The 15000-nt window shown below is 42.4% G+C and overlaps 1 protein-coding gene across 9 annotated transcripts in view; it reads left to right on the forward strand.

The window, feature by feature from the left end:
* LOC113830445 (disabled homolog 2-interacting protein) overlaps positions 1-15000 on the forward strand; it is a 769134-nt gene that overhangs the window by 753468 nt on the left and 666 nt on the right. Inside the window, exons 6-24 of one of the 9 annotated variants that reach the window (XM_070128293.1) lie at positions 3429-3539; positions 4264-4362; positions 5034-5145; positions 6071-6255; positions 6474-6700; positions 6869-7130; positions 7401-7549; positions 8003-8169; positions 8479-8595; positions 8848-9020; positions 9725-9887; positions 10186-10322; positions 10614-10796; positions 10953-11305; positions 11499-11630; positions 11832-12120; positions 12761-12988; positions 13531-13689; positions 13980-15000. The exon at positions 13980-15000 is cut by the window's right edge and continues 666 nt beyond it. In XM_070128293.1, the coding sequence (XP_069984394.1) occupies positions 3429-3539; positions 4264-4362; positions 5034-5145; positions 6071-6255; positions 6474-6700; positions 6869-7130; positions 7401-7549; positions 8003-8169; positions 8479-8595; positions 8848-9020; positions 9725-9887; positions 10186-10322; positions 10614-10796; positions 10953-11305; positions 11499-11630; positions 11832-12120; positions 12761-12988; positions 13531-13689; positions 13980-14082 (3349 nt within the window). In that variant the 3' untranslated portion in view covers positions 14083-15000. Of the gene's footprint in view, positions 1-3428; positions 3540-4263; positions 4363-5033; positions 5146-6070; positions 6256-6473; positions 6701-6868; positions 7131-7400; positions 7550-8002; positions 8170-8478; positions 8596-8847; positions 9021-9724; positions 9888-10182; positions 10323-10613; positions 10797-10952; positions 11306-11498; positions 11631-11831; positions 12121-12760; positions 12989-13530; positions 13690-13979 lie in introns of all 9 variants that reach the window. The other 8 variants (XM_070128291.1, XM_070128294.1, XM_070128292.1 and 5 more) reach the window with 8 other exon arrangements.

Raw genomic sequence — 15000 nt, forward strand, 5'->3', positions numbered from 1 at the left:
TTCTGTGTGTCTGTCTTTGGTTCTTTTTTTGCTGTTTTCTGAATGTGAAGGGGGGGGTGAGAGAGAGAGAGAAAGAGGGAGAGGGAGAGAGAGGAGAGAGAGAGAGAGAGAGAGAGAGAGAGAGAGAGAGAGAGAGAGAGAGAGAGAGAGAGAGAGAGAGAGAGAGAGAGAGAGAGGGGGGGAGAGGGAGAGGGAGAGGGGGAGAGAGGGAGAAGGGAGAGGGAGAGGGAGAGGGAGAGGAGAGGGAGAGGAAGAGAAAAAAAAAGAGATAGAGAGAGAAACGACGTGATATAGAGAGAAAGAAAGAAAGGGAAAGAGATAGACAGAGACAGAGAGAGGGGACGAGGACGGAGGAGAATTAGATGGGGGGAATAAAATTGCTAACCCACAGGAATAGGAAGGAAGGGAGAGAAGAGAAAGGAGCGGACGGGAGGAAAGTGAGGGAGGAAGTAAGAAGTGAATTAGGGGAAGGAGGAAGGAAGTAATAAAGAACTGAATTAAGGAAGGGAGAACTTTGGAAGCGAGTTTATGTTAGGAGGGGAGGAGGAGCAAGGAGAAGGGGAAGTAGGAGGAGGAAGAAGAAGAAGAAGAAGACGAAGAAGGGGGGAGGAGGAGAAGCAGGAAAAGGAGGAGAAGGAGAAGAAGCAGGAAAAGGAGAAGAAGAAGGAGAGAATGGAGAAGAGAAAAGGAGGAGGAGCAGGAGCCACTCTCGCGGACTGAACCTGCTCGGTATGCCAAGGGCGTGGGCGGCAATGATCTGCTTCTGCTTCCTGACTGCCCGATGATCCCCGGGCGGCAAGGACCTCACACGCCCGCCGCCGGAGAGGATCCTGGGGTGGGGTGTGTGGGGGTGGGGGGATGAGGGGGGGGAAGAGCGCAGGGACAGAGGCAGGCGGTCGAGTTGATGTTTTTTTCTGGGTGTTTTTCGTGTATTTTTTTTGTTTGTTTGTTTTTTGGTTTGTTGGTTTTGTCTTTGTAGTTTTTCTCTTCTATTTCTTTTTTATCTTGTTTTTTTTTTCAGAATGTCGTTGGATTCATTAATTCCTCCTCGTACTCTTACTACTCCTCCTTTTCCTCCTCATCCTAATCCTAATCTTTAATCCTAATCCTCTTCCTCCTCCTCCCCCCTGCTCCTCCTCCTCCCTCCTCCCCCTCCTGCGCTTCCTCTTCCTCTCCTGCATTCCTGGTGCGCTTTCACCCTCCCCCCTCCTCCTTCCCCAACCCCTTCCTTCTCCCGTCTTCCTCCGACCTTCCCTCCCTTTCCCCCAGCCCCTACTTGCCCTTCCCCTTCCTCCTTCTTCCTTCTTCATTCTTCCTTCTTCCCTTCATCCTCCTCTCCTACTTCCCTCACTCCCTCCCATCCTTCATTCCATCCCTCTCTTGTTCCCTCCAGCCCTCGCTCCCTCCCTCCTTCCTTCCCTCCAGCCCTAACTTCTTTCCTGCATTCTTACCTCCTGCTTCCTCCCCACTTCCTTCCCTCTTCTCTCACCCCCCAACATCTCTCTATCCTCTCCCTGTCTCTCTCTCTCTCTCTCTCTCTCTCTCTCTCTCTCTCTCTCTCTCTCTCTCTCTCTCTCTCTCTCTCTCTCTCTCTCTCTCTCTCTCTCTCTCTCTCTCTCCCTCTCCCTCTCCCTCTCCCTCTCTCCCTCCCTCTCCCTCTATCTCTCTCGCTCTCCCTCCCTCCCTCTCTCTCCCTCTCTCCCCCTCTCCCTCTCTCCCTCCCTCTCCCTCTATCTCTCTCCCTCATTCTCCCTCACTCTCCCTCTCTCTCCTCCCTCCCTCTCTCCCTCTCTCTCCTCTCCCCCCCTCCCCTCTCTCTCCCTCCCTCACTCTCCCCTCCCTCTCTCCCTCTCCCTCTCTCCCTCTCTCTCTCTCTCCCTCCCTCCCTCCCTCCCTCCCTCCCTCCCTCCCTCCCTCCCTCCCTCCCTCCCTCCCTCCCTCCCTTCCTCCCTCTCCCTCCTTCCCTCCCTCCCTCCCCTCCTCCCTCTCCTCCCTCTCCTCCCTCTCTCCCTCCCTCCCTCCCTCCTCTCCCTCTCTCCCTCTCTCCCTCCCTCTCCTCTCTCTCCTCTCTCCCTCTCCTCCCTCTCTCTCTCTCTCCCTCCCTCCCTCTCTCTCCCTCTCTCCCTCCCTCTCCTCCCTCTCTCCTCTCCTCCCTCTCCTCCCTCTCTCCCCCTCCCTCTCCCTCTCCCTCTCCCTCTCCCTCTCTCCCCCGAGGTCACGGCCAGGGAATAAAGGAGTTGATTGGATTATTGGATTATAATAGGATTTTTGACCGAATCATTTGATTGGGGATGATTATTTCTTCCCCCTCCCCCTCCTCTCTCCCCCCCCCCTCTTCCCCTCCCTCCCCCTCTTCGTCTCCCCCCTTTATTTATTCTTTTGTTTCTTTTCTTTATTCTTTTTCTCTCTTTTGTCTCTTTTGGGAATGATGATTTTAGTCCTTGGGATTCGTGGCGGTGGAAGGAGGGTTTTGTGGGACGTGTGTTTGTTTGTTTGCTTTGAATTTATTTGTTTGAATGTTATTTGATTTTTATTTTTTATTTTTTATTTTTTATTATTATTTTTTTTTGTTATTTTTTATAATTGTTATTATTATTATTGTTAGTGTTGTTGCTGTTGGTTAGTTATTTTTTGGTATATTGATGTTCTTTTTCTTATTTTTCGTTGTTAATATTTTCATTAACAATATCATCATCATCATCACCATTATCATCATCTTTTTTTATCATTGAAATAGAATATAAGCGAAGTATGTGTGATTTAATTATTTATTTTTATTTTATTTTGCTTCATTTTTTATTCGTGTATGTATTAATTTGTTTGTTTGGTTTGTCCTGTTTTGAATATTGTCTTTATTTTCTATGATAATTCACTTTTTGTGTTTTATTCATGAATTTCAACATTGATAATTTGAAGAATATTTAACAAACAGTCGTAATCATGTGTTGTGTGTAATTCTTATTTGCAATTATTAAAATGTGTAATTCATAGGATTTGCAATTCATTAAAAAACGCAGTTCATAATTCATTATTCATATATTAAGTAATTCATGAAAAATCGTCATTCATAACGTTCGCCATTCATAAAAAATTATCATTCACAAAATTTATAATTCTTGTAGAATTGTCATTCATAAAATCCGTCAAACTTAAAAATAGCAACACACACACAAAAAAAAAAAAAATAATAATAATAATAAATAAAATCGCGAGTAGTAAAATTAAGAACTTACCCTTATCTTCTCTTTCTTTATTTTATTTTATATTTGTTTTATTGATCATTATCTTTTATGATTTTTTTTTTTTATTTATCATTATCTTTCTTTTTTTTTATCATCATCTTTTATGGTTTCTTTATTTTTTCTTTATTTATCATCATCATCATTTCATTATTTAATTGTTTCTAATCAAACGTCTTCTTTTTGCAGCACCCTCGAAAGCGCGGACGACACCCTGCGGTCAGCCCGGTCGCACGAATCCCTCCAGTCGGCCTCGTACCCGCACGACCACGAATCGACCCCCTCCCCCCTGCACGAACGGTACGTGGGGCCTGGGCGAGTCGGCTCCGTATTTTTTTTTTTTTTTTTTTTTTTGCTTCTTTTTTTTCTTTTTTTTCTTTTCATTTTCTTTGTTTCTTTCTTTTTTCTTTTTTCTTTTTTCTTTTCTTCTTTTCTTTTTTCTTTCTTTTCTTTCTTTCTCTTTCTTTCTTTCTTTCTCTTTCTTTCTTTTCTTTCTTTTTTTCTTTCTTTTCTTTCTTTCTTTCTTTTCATTCTTTCTATCTTTCTTTCTTCCTCTTCTTCTTTCTTTCTTTCTTTTCTTTCTCTCTTTCTCTTTCTTTTTTTATTTCTTTAATCTTAAAAATCTTTGAGGGATCTTGGGTTGGTTCGGGCCGGGTCTGATCGGGATGGGTTAGGTCTTAATATGATCTGATTCAGTAAATTTCATCGTAAAATTATCTGATTCACTAAATTTCATCTTAATATTATCTGATTCAGTAATTTGAATGATATAATCAGACAGTAAATTTCATCGTATAATCTGATTCAGTAAATTTCATCGTAATATGATCTGATTCATTAAATTTCATCGTAATATAATCTAATTCAGTAAATTATATCAAAATATAATCTAATCCACTAAATTTCACCTTAACATAATCAGATTCAGGAAACGTAATCTACATTTTCAGTAAATTCTGATTCAGCAAATGTCATCACTATATGATCCGATTCAATAAACGTAATCAATATATTTATTTCTCAGCAGATCGAGAATTCCCGCTAACCGTGACGAGGTGAGACGTACAGAAAACACCCTTAAAATATGGGTAATGGAAGCCAAGGGTATTCCGAATAAGAAAAAGTAAGTGAAAGATTTTTTGTTTTTTTGTTTTGTTTTGTTTTTTTTGTGGTAATTTTGAATGTATACATATGTAATTTTGGTTTGATTGGGCTTGAGAATATTGTCCTGAAAAATAGTTGTTTATCTAACATATTTTTACTTACTTCCTCATATAAACACATATTTTTACTTACTTCCTCATATAAACACATATTTTTACTTACTTCCTCATATAAACACATATTTTTACTTACTTCCTCATATAAACACATATTTTTACTTACTTCCTTACATATATAAACATTTTTACTTACTTCCTTACTTACATAAACATATTTTTACTTACTTCCTTACATACATAAACACACATTTTTACTTCCTTACATACATAAACATATTTTACTAACTTCCTTCCTTACATAAACACATATTTTTACTTCCTTACATACATAAACATATTTTACTAACTTCCTTTCTTACATAAACACATATTTTTACTTCCTTACATACATAAACATCTTTTTCACTTAGTTCCTTACATGCATAAACACATATTTTAACTTCCTTACATACATAAACATATTTTACTTCCTTCCTTCCTTCCTTACATAAACATATTTTTACTTCCTTTCTTTCTTACATACTTACATAAACTCCGGAAGTCCTTAAAACACGCATGCTCTCCCCCACAGGTATTTTTGCAACCTGATTCTCAACAATGAACTCTACAGAAGAACGTTTAGCAAGATGAAGTCCAACATGTGCTTCTGGGGAGAGTATTTCGAGCTCAACGCCCTCCCTCAGGTGAGTTTGCGGGGGAGGCTTCAGGAGGTTTCCGTTTTGTTTTTGTTTTTGTTTTTTACTTGGTTGGGATGGTGTGATTTTGTTTCTTTGAGAATGATGGTGATTTTTTTTTTGTGTGTGTGTTTTTTATATGTTTTGTGTGTGTGTGAGTTTGTGTGTGTGTGAGTTTGTGTGTGTGTGTGTGTGTGTGTATGTGTGTCTGTCTGTCTGTCTGTGTCTGTCTGTCTGTCTGTCTGTCTAACTGTGTCTGTGTGTTTGTGTGTGTGTATGTTTTTTGTGTGTGTTTGTGTGTGTGTATGTTGTTGTTTTTCTTTTGTGTGTGTGTGTGTTTATCTCTGTGTGTCTGTGTGAGAAAAGTGATTCAGTTAAAAGGAGAGAGGTCAAGTTATTGATACGATCAGCTGTTCTCTAGATGTGGAATCCTATTTCCGAATGTCCTTGATTCTGCATTTCCATCCCTCACCATCTCTCACCCTCATCATCCTTCATCCTCACCATCCCTCGCTCTCACCGTCACTTGTCGCCGTTCTTCCCTTCTCATCATTCCTCTCCTTCAACATTCCCTTTGCCCTCAACATCACTCTCTCTCATCCTCATTTGTCTTCACTGTTGTTCGCCCACACTATCCCTTTAGCCTCATTATCACTCTCCCTCACCACCTCATCGCCCTCGCCATTCCTCTCTCTCACCATTGCCTTCACTATCCATCTCCCTCACCACCTCTTAATCCTCACCATCCCTCTCCCTCACTACATTCGCCCTCACCACCTTATCGCCCTCACCACCCCTCTCCCTCACCATCGCCTTCACCACCCCTCTGCTCACCATCGCCTTCACCATCCCTTTCCCTCATCATCCCTCTCTCTCCTCATCCCTCTCCCTCACCACCTCTTAATCCTCACCACCCCTCTCCCTCCTCCCGCAGGTCTCCACCATCTGCATCGAGCTGATGCGCGAGGCCGACAAGAAGCCAGGCTACAAGAAGATCGGCACGGTGGAGATCGACCTGAAGCCGTCCAGCCCCGGGCGAGCGGCCCTGGTGGAGCAGTGGTACCCCGTCAAGGTCGACAAGCCGGACCGCGAGATACCCACCCTTAGGATTAAGCACAGGTGGGTGGGGTTCGGGGGTATGGGGCTTTCCTGTGGGTGGAGGTTGTTTTTGTTGAGGTTGGTCCGTTGGTAGGGTTGTGGGTTGTTGTTGTGGGTATTGGAGGGGAATGGGGTTGTCTTGTCTCGTTTGGAATGGAGGGTATGGTTATATCAGCGTTTTATTTTATTCGGTGTTCTACAATTCGCAGTTTCTCATTCTCTCTCCCCCTCCCTCGCAGATTTCAATCACTGGACATCCTACCGCTCCCCCAGTACGGTGCCTTCCGTCAGTACCTCAAGGACAATGCCACCTCTCTGTGCCAGCTCCTGGAGCCCGTCGTGTCCGTCAAGTCCAAGGAGGACATCGCCACGACGCTCATCAACATCATGCAGAAGGAGGAGCGGGCCATCACGTTCCTGGTCAGCCTGATCCTGACGGACATTCAGCGGATAGGTGAAAAAAAAAGTGTGGATTTGTTTGTGTGTTTTCGTAGACTCGCTGCTTGTGTGATATTGATATCTTGGTTATATTATGTTATAACTGCATGCTATATCTGTTGCTATTAAGCTTCTCGATACAGTCCATTGTGGCAAGATTCCGAATGCTCACGGGTGCGTCCCTCCCTCTCTTCAGCCGAGAACGAGCACCTGCTTTTCCGGGGCAACAGCGTCGCCACCAAAGCCATCGAGGCGTACATGCGGCTCGTGGGCGAACACTACCTGCAGGAGACGCTGTCGGACTCGATCCAGGCCGTCATCGCCACGTCGGAGGATCTGGAGGTCGACCCCTTGAGGATCACCAACATCCAGTACCTCCCCCGCCAGCGAGAGGTGTTGAAGGAGCGCGTCTGCTCGATATGGGAGAAGATCATCCAGTCTGGACGAAGCTTCCCTGTGTGAGTAATACGATATTTTTTGCATATATACACAGTGCATACATATGGATGTTTATACATATGGATGCTTGTTTGTGTGTTTGTATTTGGTGGTTGTGATTTTGTTGATGTGTATATTTTTGGTTTGTTTGTCTATTTTTCTCTCTTTATTTCTTTCTCTCCCTTGTCGTGTTCGAAGAAAAGTCTTTGATGACACGAGTGAATGAATAGTACCTAGGAAAATTCTTCACGTGGCGTAGAACTAACCGTTGCCAATTCTCTTTCCTCCAGAGAGCTTCGAAAGGTGTTCCATACCATCCGAGAGAGGCTGTCGCGGCAGGACAAGTGCGAGCTGACGGACAACCTCATCTCGGCGTGTGTGTTCCTCCGCTTCCTCTGTCCTGCCGTCCTGTCTCCTTCCCTCTTCAACATCACTCAAGGTAAGGAAGGAGGAGGAAGAAGTGTGTCTTTTGGTCTGTTCTTAAAGCTGAAGATTTATTTTGTTTCAGTCGTTATGATTATTGTTATTATCTTTACCATTATTATTATTAATTTTGTTTTATCATTGTTATTACTATCATGATTATCACTACAATTCGTATTATCATTACTATCTTTATTATTAATATTATATCATTATTGTCATTATTTCCATGAGCTCGAATAATTAATGAATGTAATTATCTTGAGATTTAATTGCGTCGTGTATATCTTCTTGAGGCTCAATTGCCAAAAAAAGTTGACGATATTCCATTAATACGTTTATCAAAACTTATTTGGACTCACGTAATACCACGAGCTTTGATTCGCAATGACTGACCTTCCTCTTTGGTCCACAATGACTGACCTTCCTCTTTGGTCCACAATGACTGACCTTCCTCTCGCTGACACAGAGTACCCAGACGAACGTGCGGGAAGAAACCTCACGCTGGTGGCCAAGACGCTGCAGACGCTGGCCAACTTCACGCACTTCCAAGGCAAAGAGAGCTTTATGGAATTCCTCAACGACTTCATAGACAAGGAGCAGGAAAAATGCAGAACTTTCCTGAGAACCATATCTGTGAGTTCGCTGGCTGGTGTTCGTAGGCAGAGCATGTTATTTGTTTTTCATGAGTTTTTTCATGATTTTGAAAGATGTATGTTTACGTTGGTGTTAAAAGGAGAGATTTACAAGTTTGGGAAGTCGCCTTAGACATATGTTGTACATTTAAGTATTAAAATTTCCTTGATTTGGAAAAAAAATATGGAAGAAAAGAATCAGGAAGTCGCTTTAGATATCTGTTTTAAATTAAAGCACAATAGTACTTTGTTGAATTTTAAAAATATACATGTAATAAGGGAAGAATAACAGCCAACATTCGCATTGCAGAGTCCACCCAACAGAGATGAGACAGAGCTTGAATTCGACGGAGAAATCGACTTGGGGAAGCACTTGGCTCAGCTGCACCTCCACTTGACCGAAGCCATCGCCAAGATCGACACCCAGGTAAACGAACCTTTTGGTTATTGTCTTTTTCCCCTATTGAGTATTTTTCTCTTCTTTTAATTGGGTTAACGACAAAATAGGAATAAGGCGAGTGAGCGAAATGCAAGGATTATTTAAGGAAGAGACTGAAGTGTGGCTAAAGTAGTGTTTTGAATAATTTCCAATTTCTTAATTTCTTTTTACTTGATGTGAACCCCATTATTCATTCAAAATGACTTCAACCTTTTCTTCCCTTCACCGTTCGTGATCCAGGGCTACGAGAGCGAAGCCAGCAAAGTCCTGGCGCTGGTCGAGGACATCAACATCCTCCTGGGAAGCGACCAGAAGGACCTCTCCAGCGCCGCGTCCCGACAGATGTTCACGCCGCCTCTCGTGCCGTCGTCGTCGTCGCTACCTTCAGCCACGCATCCGAACAACAATTACATGTAAGGACGGGGGGGGGGGGAGTGTGAGAGAGAGAGAGAGAGAGAGAGAGAGAGAGAGAGAGAGAGATAGATAGATAGATAGATAGATAGATAGATAGATAGATAGATAGATAGATAGATAGATAGATAGATAGATAGATAGATAGATAGATAGATAGATAGATAGATAGATAGGAAAGAAAGGAAAGAAAGAGAGAGTGTGATGTTTAAGGTTTATATATATTTTTTTGATTTCGTTTTTTGGTTATTTAAGGGTTATGGGTGTTATTGTTTTAATGATTGTTTGTTGCTTTTGTGGTTGTTTGTGGCGTGGGGTTATTAATGTTATTGTTGAAAGGCTTGTTTTAGTTTTGGGTTGTTTGTTGGTTTTCTTGTTTAAGAGTTGTATTTTTTTTGTAAGAATTACTATGTTGGGGATTGTTGCTGATTTTATAATTATAGTGTGTCACATTCCTGAAATTCGTTATAGTGCATATCTTTAGGTCTAAGAAAAAATCATTTAATATTTAATTTTATGTAAAACTGATTTTTTCCATAAATATAAACTAGGAAATGAAATCTGAAGAACAGAAAAACAGACTTCCCGTTACATTTGTCAGAAATCTGTTGCATTAGGGACTTTTTAACATCACATCACGTCACGTTATTTTTCCCATATTTTATTTCCTCTGTGTTACTAATGCCACTTATTTTCCCCATAATAGCAGAGACGGTTGTGGAGAAGGGCTGAATGTAGTCGATGCCCAGATGGGTATAGTGATGGCAGGAGGAGAGGTTGATGTTGGGTTGTCAGTGCCCACTACCAACACCCCGAGGTCCCAGTCCCTCCCTCGGGCAGCGACACCGATTTACACCCACCACCAAATGGTATGTTTTGGTTGCCGTTCGTGTAGGAGTGGTTCTATAAGACAGATGCAAATCATTCGCCTCCTTAGTAGTGTTGGTTATTAGATCATTCATATATTTCTTCTTGTCTTCTCTTGTTTTGATTTTTTTGGTTGTAATTTTCTTTCGCGTATGAAACAAGTTATAGTTATAGATCATTCATGTATTTCTTCTTGTCTTTCCTTGTTTTAATTTTTTGTTTGTAATTTTCTTTCGCGTATGAAACAAGTAGTGTTGGTTATAGATCATTCATATATTTCCTCTTGTCTTCTCTCAGCAGGCAAGCATTAGTCCCAGTATAAATTCTCCATACCGAGACAAAACTGCAGCCAACGACCTGTCTACGAGTGACGACTACGTTCTCATAACTGCATTTGACCATCAGGCGGAGCCACAGAACTTCATGTATCCCTCCATGTACGTTGAGTCCCTTTTTGCCCCGTGTGGAAAGTGAGGGTGGTAGTGATAGGGTTTTTAAAGTAGTAACATTGTTGAGTTTGTTGGCACGAGATGTGGAAGGCAGAATTTTGTTATGGTGGAAGTAAAGAGGGAAGGTGGCATTGGAGAATCTTGTAAGAAACGATAATTGCATTTTGGCGAGCATATGAGGTAACACTGACTGACTGTATTTGTTTACTTTCACTTAGAAATCAGTGACGTCTTTGGTTTGTGATGTTGTATGTCTCATCACATGATCTGCTTTTACAGAGAAGCCAACAACAACAACTCCCCCCTGACCGACATGAGGCTAAGCAACAGCAACACCTACTACATGGCCGAGGTGGCGCCCCCGTCGTCCCCCATGCGCCAGACGAGCTCGCCGGGGCCTCACGTGGCCGGGGGGATGCACCAGCCCCTCAGAGGCCACGTGCACCACCGCCTCCACCCAAGGTAAGGGCGAAGGGCAACGAACGGGGATTTTCTCTGTCAGTTTTGATGGCAGTGTGATGCATCTTGTTCATATTATGGCTGCTTTTGGTGGATTGGTTATGTTTGCGTTTTTTTAAGCCGTGGTAGAAGGAGTGTAATGTGTGAGTCTTCTTTCAGAGCCACCGCGATGTCCTCTAGGAGTCACTCATTGACGGGGGTCTCGAACGCGATCGAGAGACGAGCAGTGTACCAAGACGAGTGCTCTGAGCTCTACAGATACATGGATTCGTGTTCTCACAAGATCCACGCGCTGTGCATGGACAGCGAGAACAACATCCAAGGTTCGCAGACGAGCATCTCTCAGCTGTCCAACGTGGCGTCCTCGGGCTACCAGAGCTTCGCCTACTCGCAGTCGTCGTCGCCAGTGGATTCTCTCCTGCACACAGACAACTCCAGTCTGCTGTCGCGCGAGAACGGTAATTCTGGGCCACCAGGAGGACTGAGACAAGTCTTACATGGTTCACCAGTAGGTGAGTAGAAGGGAAGGAGAAGCTAGCTGTCTCTCTTTCATGTTTTGAAAACTGTGTGTGCTTGTCCAGAAGACTGGCTTTCTATCTTGTTGCTAAATGTTTGCCGAATTCTCCTTTGCTTGATGTGGTGATTATTTTGCATTTTCTCTCTGAGGGAAGCTTAACAGTGTGATGTTTCATCCTTTCATCACAGCATCTCCCATGCATCAGCCGCACAGTGCTAAGCACCGAGCCGTAGCAGTACACCCAGCATACTTAGGGCATGCTGGTCATGTGTCGCTACACGGCACTCCCAGACACATCCCAAGAGTCCCTCAGCCCAAAGGTATAAAGAGATCTCTAAATATAACAAAATGCAACTCCCCATCAATCTTAAATATCACAAACTACTCAGAGTTGAATTGCTTGAAGTTCAGATGATGATTTTGCTTTACATTTCAAGAAGCTAGAATTCCCCGAGTTAGTCGAAATGAGATTACTAATGTGTCCATTATCCGTGTCGCCCCCCTTGCCCTCGCCACTCCAGGGAGCCCCAACAGCAGCCTCAGCTCCTCCCAGAGCGTGGAGGACCTTTCCTCCCTCCGTCGTGGTCGCACCCGACAGCGCCGCTCTGCTTCCTCCTCCTCCGATTCCTCCCCTGACACCCGGCCAGCTTCTCACTCTCACTCTCACTCGCGCCGTCCTCACGCTCACCCCCCTCGCACCAACCCGCACTGCTCGCCCCGTCTGGCCGCGTCGCAGGCGCTCAGGCACGAGCTCAGGGCCAGGTCGCGCTACGATCGCAGCGCCAGTGGCCGCAGAGGGAAGAACTTCAGGTGAGGAGGCGCTGGTGCTTCTCGTGCACGCTTCTCTGTGTGTTTTAAGGCAGTCTTTGGTGTGTGTGTGTCTGTGTCTGTGTCTGTGTGTGTATGTGTGTGTGTGTGTGTGTGTGTGTGTGTGTGTGTGTGTGTGTGTGTGTGTGTGTCTGTTTGTGTGTGTGTGTGTGTCTCTGTTTGTGTGTGTGTGTGTGTGTGTGTGTCTGTTTGTGTGTGTGTGTGTGTGTGTCTGTTTGTGTGTGTGTGTGTGTCTGTTTGTGTCTGTGTGTGTGTGTGTCTGTGTGTGTGTGTGTGTCTGTGTAAATTTGTGTTTATGTGCTTATTTGTTGTCTGTGTTTGTGTGTATATGTATATATGTGTGTGTATTTCTGAATATGTGTGTCTATATCTGAATGTGTGTGTTTGTCTGTATCTATATGTGTCTCTGTAAGCTTATGTATGTATTTGCATGCTCACAGTTCATTACCTTTTATCCTTACCTTACTGAAGAATGTCTCCAAAATCCCATAAGTCACTAGCTTAACAATGTTTTTGATCAGATAAAAGCTTCCTTTGAATACAGCCCCTCCCCCCTTCAGACAGAGACCCCCCCCCCTCCCTGCACGTCAGAAGAGACCCCGACACCTCTCCCTTCCAACAGATCATGCGAAAGAGAGGACTATCCCCGAGGGTCATCCCACTGCTTCGACGACTCCGAGGACGAAATGAGCATTGTGACTCGGGCATCAACAGGAGGAGGAGTGGGCATGGGCAGCTGGGCAAAAGATGGGCGGCGTCTGAGTCAGGATGAACACATTGTACCTTCCACCATTGCCTCTCAACAGATCTTGGACCAACAGGAAGATCAGATGAGAGCCATTGTTGAGAGGTGAGTTTTAGATGTTGTAAGAGTATTTAGTACTTGTGGGAGTAAACCACTGCTAAGAATTGGGTTATATATGTTTAATTTATGAATTATAAGGTCTCTGAGTTCAACATAAAGTAAAATTGTATTTAAGTGTTTAAGTTTCTTAGGTAAGGTCCCCAAGTAGTACTGTACTAAACTTGTGTTCAGCATTTACGTATCATAAGCTTATTATATGAATTATGAGGTGTCTTTTTTGTAGTAAACCTGTCCAAATACTTGAATATGTGTTATGCATTGAGAAATAAATGTATTTGATATTCTATACCCAGGATCTTTTTTTCTAGTAAATCTGCATGTGTAGTATGATTATCATCCAAATTAAAGAAAACATATTCTGTGAGAGTCTGCAAGAGTTTCTTATGGTAGTTTAAATTATTCCATAAATTCATAGTAACTGTACATACTTCTGCTTACTACTTAAGAAGAATTAAAATCCAGCAATAGAAATTATGAAACGTCCAAATAGTAAAAAAGTATCCGCTAATATAGTTTTTTACCAACAGATTAATGACCATGGAACAAGAATTCCGTCATGAACAAGAGCTCATGAGAAGGGAGATGCACGACAAAGACGCTCGCATTGATGCTCAAGCTAAGAAGATTGCAGCTCTAGACTCTGCCAACACTGAGCTTATTCGCACCATCGCCTCCCTAAGCACAAGGTAAGTGGGGCATCCTGCTGGAAAGTTTTGTGTGGCAGAGTATACTGTGCGGTTGCATTTGTATATATGTACATATATATTTTATGTATCCTTTTACTCATGTATTGGTACTTAAAGTAAAAAATAATACTGTAATGAGTCCTGTACCTGCCCCTTCCTGCACTAAAACATAATTACAAACAAGACAAGTAAAGACCAGGTTTACTCTGATATCCCTTCCCCTTTTGCTGTATAATATTCAACGCAATTGTAGTGCATCCTGTGATTAATCTTTAACCTTTGCTTTCCAGACCCTCTGACATGAAGGCAACGGACCATGAGTTGCCAGGCGATACCACCATTGACTCCTGCAATGCCTCTGACACATCTGACTATAAGAGCTCCTCTTGCTGATTCCGGAATGATAACAAATTTTTACGTCATTAAGTTTAAGTGATATTGCTTATTTTATTAAAGATGCATTGGTAGATCAGATTATCTTAGAAGTATTATATAAGAAAAGAAATATATATAGATATATATATATGAATATGAGTATATAAAATCCTTAAAAAAAATCTGTGGTAAAACAAACTTGTATCAAATATTGTTAAATTTGTTTTAAATGATTGTAAAACCAAATCATTCAAGTTTGGATTTATTGGTCCATTGTCATGGACCAAACTCCATGAAAAAGTGAAAAAAAATGTATTACTACTTTACAAAGTGCAAGCTTTTGTTTTGGAAAAGCTTCTGTGCTGGGCATTTAAGTACAATAATTTCATTCCCCTTTTTTTATAACAATAATTTCTGTTTGTCCTCGATGTCATTCATTTTCACTTGAATATATTTTTACCTCACTTGCAAATGGAGCATGTACCTAGTCCAGTCTTGTTATTTGCCAGTCCAAATGATGCATCTTTGTGTTTTTTCTTAAACTCTCACTGCAAACTCGAGAACATTCCTGTCTTGATAGACCGATTATTTGGTAGTTTTCCTCTCCTACAACTTTCACTTATTTCTGTCCTTATTTTTCTTTTTATCTGTCAATCTGAGTTTTGTACTTCATTTGCATATATTTCCTGTACCCAGTAGAGCCAAGCAATGTGAGAGATCAGGTGTAAATTGATGTATTTTCTTCTTAAAAAAACAAAGTGAAAATCTAAAGTACAAATATGAATGAGCATCCAACTTTAGAAAGATGGTTATAATGATTGTTTCTGGTGTCTCATTAATCTGAAACATCAAAGTTTTCCTTTAATTTTTAATGTAAAACTTTTTTGGGCTCTATTGCTTGGTTACACAGAACACTGTCCTTTCTTTTCTTAGAAG

This window comes from Penaeus vannamei, chromosome 12 (assembly GCF_042767895.1).
Source record: "Penaeus vannamei isolate JL-2024 chromosome 12, ASM4276789v1, whole genome shotgun sequence".
NCBI lineage: Eukaryota > Metazoa > Arthropoda > Malacostraca > Decapoda > Penaeidae > Penaeus > Penaeus vannamei.